Genomic DNA, 5,837 nt, shown 5'->3' on the forward strand with positions numbered 1-5,837 from the left:
AAGAATGAAATTAAAATTAAAAGAAAAAATTATTTAAATAAATAGTATAATGTGAGGAGAGATATAATAAAAACCCTTCCTTTAGTTTTTTTTTTTTTTTTGTTAAATTCTTCGTTTTGCAAAGACCGACCTTCCCAAGTTGGTTACCAAATCAAACCCTGTGACAAGATGCTAAGCTATTTCGTTACTTGTTTTGGACATCAAATAATAAGGTTGAATATATAGGGTGTTCATGTGAAGAATGTTGTATTATAGGACATCTAATTGATGGAAACTTCACACTTTTCTGATTTTTTTTTTGGCTAATTATCGCAGACCTCTCAATTTGGGTTATTGATGAAAACAAGATCAAGGCCGTTGGATCTTTCCTTGTCTGATATTATCACTATTAGTAATATGATTTGAGACCTCATTTCCCTAATGTGAGGTTAACGGTTTCTAGGGTTACAAGTCATCTTTGAACTGCTCAACTATAAAAACTGCCAATAGCCAGCTTCCGAACAACTTTAAGAGGTTTTCTGCTGTTTCTTCAGCTTCACACAAGAACAGTACACCTACCAGCCAATGCCAAACAATGTATTACAAACATCCGTACGTTCTGCTAAAATTTTCTCCCTTCTGTTCATCTTACTCCCGTCTTTATCATTTGTTTCCTCCTCCACCACCATCTTCAGTGCTTGAGAGCATATTATAATAAGACAAGATTTATTGAAGAAGAAAGGCTTGTTTCGTTGATGAAAGCATAGCTATAAGATTCAAACATGCTAATCTACAACTTGGCCGAAGCCTAATCAATAAAAAAAACTCTTCAAGTTTTTTTTTTTAAAAAAAGAAAAAAATACTTGAATTGACCCGATAAAAAACTTGATTTACCCACGACTCCAAGTCTTGAGCCAGGTTCATCCCATATCGGGTCTTATCACTGTCGATGATAGTAGAAGCAGCATGAGAAAATGCAACTTTGAGTACAACTTACTTCTGAACTTGTGGGTATTAGGTAGAAGAGATGGATGTAAATATCAAACTGTTGGAATGTATACATTCCTTTAAATTAATTTGTACACTAACCTTGATGGAATATAACACCTTTGCATTCTCTAATAAAAACCACATGCCTCAAGGACAAGGATCAAAGGATATCGTCACATGTTCTGTTAGATTCCAAAAACAAAAATCATCTGGTAGTGTTTCATCTGCTACTCGAGCTGTAATCTAACCAACAAGAAGGTGTATTTTGAAGGTTATATTTGCAAAAAGGAACACAAGCCTCCATCCAATAAGGTATTTTTAAATAATATACAGAGTTCCCACTATGATTAATCTTCGCGTAATATGGAAGAAAACTTACGCACTATGAAGTAGGAAAGCCTATCAGCAGCATAAAGAACAAAAGCACTGAAACCATGTCTTTCGGCTCAAGTGTTGATTGACGCAATAAACTCAAAAAGTCTGGGATGATTGCAGCATTTTGTCATGTTTAAATTTGACCCGGAAGTTTATATCCATAGAACCCTCTCTAGCTGGGAAGATCATGAGGGAGAAGCATCAACAATCTTCAACACTACTTGCGAGTGCGGCCGCAATCACTGCCACAAGCCACTTAAATGACGACACATTCACTCTCGTTTAGCAATTTTCAAGCTCGGAGTTCGTATTGTCAAAATCTACGACAGTTTATTCCACAAAACTTTGAAATTATCACGTAAGGTCTGCTTTTGGACAAAGGAATATCTTAAAGTCTATCATTCGTCACCATGTCTGAGCTTGATGCATTTCAGTCAAATATCAATGATGCAAAATATTGTAAAGTGAAGTGCTACAACTGAAACTCCTATCGATGCATAAGAACTTCACCTATGGTAGTCGATGGTTTATAATTAAGGATTGGAAGGCAATTTGTATGCTCTTCAGATAGATTATTTTCCATTCACTTGCTGAATTCCTTTCCGCTCACAAATGATACGGTTAAGATAAGCGCAATCCTTTAGCTTTGCCTTCCATTTCTTTACTGTGCAGCCAGAGGATTATAAAAGAACTTCTTGTCCAGCATCTAACGTCTTTAAGTTCCACTCTAATTCTAAGATGACAACAAAGAAAAGGAGAACTTGGTAGTGCAAGGACGATAACATTTCAAGACAACAAGTTTTGCTCAAGAAGAACTTGGGGTTCAGAATTGGTTTAGAGAGCTTTTTATATTGTTTATTATTTGTTTTCAGATAAAAAATGAGTTTTTAGGTTACAAAAATCAGAGCTAGACTTTTTTTAATTCTATGTTTGTTTTTTTTAATCAAGAATTTTTTTCTTTTAGGTTTTGATTTTTATGCCTGTAAATTAAATATTTAAAATGATAATTAAATTATTATTTAGTTTTAGTATAGTTATTAAATAATATTATAGGTTATTATGAAAATATTTAAATTTTATTTTTTTAATTATTATACATCTAATATGCAAATAAAATAAAAAATTTGCTCATGATTGCTCAATAAAAATGCATTATTTTGTTATTTTTAATAGGCTTCTTACTTGTTTTATTGCATTAATTTATTTTATTTTGTTATTTTCCAACGTATTGAGGTATTATTTTAATATTGTTTTACTACAACTTGTTATTTTGAAATTAGATTTTTATTTAAAATATAGTGATTGCGACTAAAAAACATGATTTATTTAATAAAATAAAAAGATGCATTAAAATATAAATGTGGTTTAGATTAAAAAAATTGTTTTTTACTGTAGTAATGTGATTAGAGGTGTTTTTTGAATAAAAATATATTAAAATAATTTAATTTTTTAAATTTATTTTTAATTTTTAATATAGCATATTAAAATTATAGAAAAAAATACTAATTTAATATATTTTTAAATATAAAATAATTTAAAAAATAAATTTAACCAGAAAAACAAAAAACTCGGGGCAACTATTATAACTATTTTTTTAAACAACGCTCAGCACCCAGGCTAGTAACCAGTAAAATTACTATACAAATATAGACAAGGTTTAAGATCAAATAACTGGGCCCAACCAGAGTCCAGAAATTGGAGGCCCAATAACATTACCCCGACCCGGTTTAATTAAGATATCAATAATAATAACCCTAATAGATACAGCCTTTGCAGCTCTCTCTACCAGTCTATACTTGGAAGCCGTAAGAGAGGAGAAGAGGCTCAAGAGAGGCGCAGCTCAGCAGAGTTACTGACCTTTTCAACTTTACGTTTGCAAAATGGTTAGCTGTTTTTTTTATTTTTTTTAAATTCAACGTTTAAGTTATGTGCTCTTTGGGTTTGGTTTTGGTTTTGTTGTTGGATTAGCTAGCTCATAGGATTTCATCTTGTCTCAGTGATGCTTAATCGTGTTGTGTAGTTGACGTCTTAAAAGAAAACATGGGCTTACAATGTTTCTTGTTGGTTTTGATACGGTTGAATTTGTGCGATATGATTGTTACTTTGTTTTGCACAATGAAGTGAAAATTGTATTTACTGTTCTCGTTTGTGTGTTAGTGATGATTGCTAAATTTGGCCCATTTTTTTGTTTATTTTCTGTAAGATCTTGTGAATGATTTTTCTAATTTGGATTTTCAATTGAAGCCTTTTTATTTATTTATTACTACACCTTTGTGTAAGTCTTTGTTCATTTGTTTCCCTTCATCTTCCTTCTGTGTGTCTTGCTGTTGTTTTAACCTGTGCATGATTTAACGATAGCATCTACGTGTTTGTAGAATTTTCAGATGTTTTTCTCATCACTCTTGTTTAATTGGATGCTGCTTTTATGGTGAATTACAGGCTAGAGGGTTGAAGAAACACTTGAAGAGGCTCAATGCTCCTAAACATTGGATGCTTGACAAACTTGGTGGTGCATTTGTATGTTTGCAATCTCTGACCCTATGCTGCAATGTCAATTTTTTTTATTACCTGTACTAGCTTCTTTCTTGTTCTTCTTTGTTGATTGTGATTAGTTTTATTTTTTGTTGTATAGGCACCCAAGCCCTCATCTGGACCCCACAAATCTAGGGAATGCTTGCCTCTGATTCTTATTCTGCGAAACAGGCTGAAATATGCTTTGACATACCGTGAAGTGATTGCTATTTTGATGCAGAGACATGTCCTTGTTGATGGGAAGGTCAGGACAGATAAAACTTACCCATCTGGTTTCATGGGTATGTGCAATTCTGGCTTAACTCCTACAAGTTTTACGATTTTTTTTTAATGTGGATCGTCTAGATGGGATTAGGATTTTGTACTTTTCAATGCTTTGGTATTGGTTGTAGATGGTTTAATAGGAAGTTTTTACTATTACTATCTCTGGCTCAAAATAATGGATGAACATGCTGTTATTTTGATTTTCACATCTCTTGATTAAGGATTTGAGGCCTTCAATACAGCAAAATAGTTGTTCGCAAGTGCTCATATGTGTGATAGGTAGGTTATAAGAGTCCCTGGTTGCTAGAAGTTAATACTTGTTTTAAGTGGTCACTTTGTGTGATAGGATATGAGAGCTCTTGTCTTCTGTCATGCTTGATTGGAAGTGCTTATTATGTGTGATATACTATTAGAGTTTCTGCCCCTTTTCACTTATATGATCATTTCTTTTTCATTTTTCTCCCTCAAATTCCATAATCTTTATTTGGTTGCTTACTATGTTTTGCTTCCGTTACAGATGTTGTGTCAATCCCAAAGACAAATGAGAGCTTCCGTCTCCTCTATGACACCAAAGGCCGCTTCCGGCTCCACTCACTCAGAGATGATGAGGCCAAGGTTTGTGATACTTTTGTCTACATGGTTTTGTTTATTTTATCTGTGATTTTTTTCTGTTGTTGTTCTGGACCATCAACTAATTTGATAGAATGAATTGCATTTTTTAATTTCATGTCTTACAGTGGAATCACGTCAGATAATGATTCCTTTTTTTGTTTAATGCCTTCGCAGTTTAAGCTTTGCAAAGTTCGGTCTATTCAGTTTGGGCAGAAAGGAATCCCTTACCTGAACACCTATGATGGGCGCACCATCCGCTACCCAGATCCCCTCATCAAGGCCAATGACACCATCAAGCTGGACCTAGAGAACAACAAAATAGTTGACTTCATCAAGTTTGATGTGGGAAATGTTGTCATGGTCACTGGAGGAAGGAACAGAGGCCGAGTTGGAGTAATCAAGAACAGGGAGAAGCATAAGGGCAGCTTTGAGACAATCCATGTCCAAGATGCCACTGGCCATGAGTTTGCCACCCGCTTGGGCAATGTGTTCACCATTGGAAAGGGCACCAAGCCATGGATTTCTCTTCCCAAGGGCAAGGGTATCAAGTTGTCTATCATTGAGGAGGCTAGAAAGAGGCTTGCAGCATCCCAAGCTACTGCATGAAGTTCATGATTTTTCCTTGAATTCGGGGGTCAGTTGTGTTTTGTTATCGTAATTTTGTACTCAACTTTGAACAATGTTTGTTTTTAAAGACAATTCTAGGGATTCCAATGCCAGGATTGGTTGCAAAGCGCAATGTCATTAGTAGATTAAAAGGCGTCACATTGAAAGCGATATAAATTGTGGGGGAAAAAAAATAAAAACAAGAAAGCGATGCAAAGACAACCCAAAAAAGTCGAAGGATATCATAGCTATTAAATCTTGGCTTGATTTGATGAGTTGATAGAGCTTGATTTGAGTTGGTTTTTAAGTTGAATTAGAAAAAAAATATTAACTTGGTAAAATTAGATTAATCTAATTGAGTTTTAATGATTTTGTTGACCTCATCAAATTTATTTTAAGCTAGATTAGATTTTTTGTCAGATTCGACAATCCTGACTTGAACTAGGGGATTTTCCGGCTACAGTAGATAGTGGCATGTG

General features: G+C 34.0%; 1 protein-coding gene across 1 annotated transcript; it reads left to right on the forward strand.

Moving 5' to 3' along the window:
- The first annotated feature begins 3,099 nt into the window (after window positions 1-3,099).
- Window positions 3,100-5,485, forward strand: LOC133675115 (small ribosomal subunit protein eS4z). Its single transcript, XM_062096392.1, has 5 exons — window positions 3,100-3,227; window positions 3,784-3,861; window positions 3,977-4,157; window positions 4,658-4,755; window positions 4,927-5,485. Exons 1-5 carry the CDS (start codon window positions 3,225-3,227, stop codon window positions 5,356-5,358), a joined length of 792 nt encoding a protein of 263 aa, XP_061952376.1. The 5' UTR covers window positions 3,100-3,224; the 3' UTR covers window positions 5,359-5,485.
- The last annotated feature ends 352 nt before the right edge of the window (window positions 5,486-5,837 follow it).

The sequence above is a fragment of the Populus nigra genome, chromosome 16 (genome assembly GCF_951802175.1).
Source record: "Populus nigra chromosome 16, ddPopNigr1.1, whole genome shotgun sequence".
In the NCBI taxonomy this organism is placed as follows: Eukaryota; Viridiplantae; Streptophyta; class Magnoliopsida; order Malpighiales; family Salicaceae; genus Populus; species Populus nigra.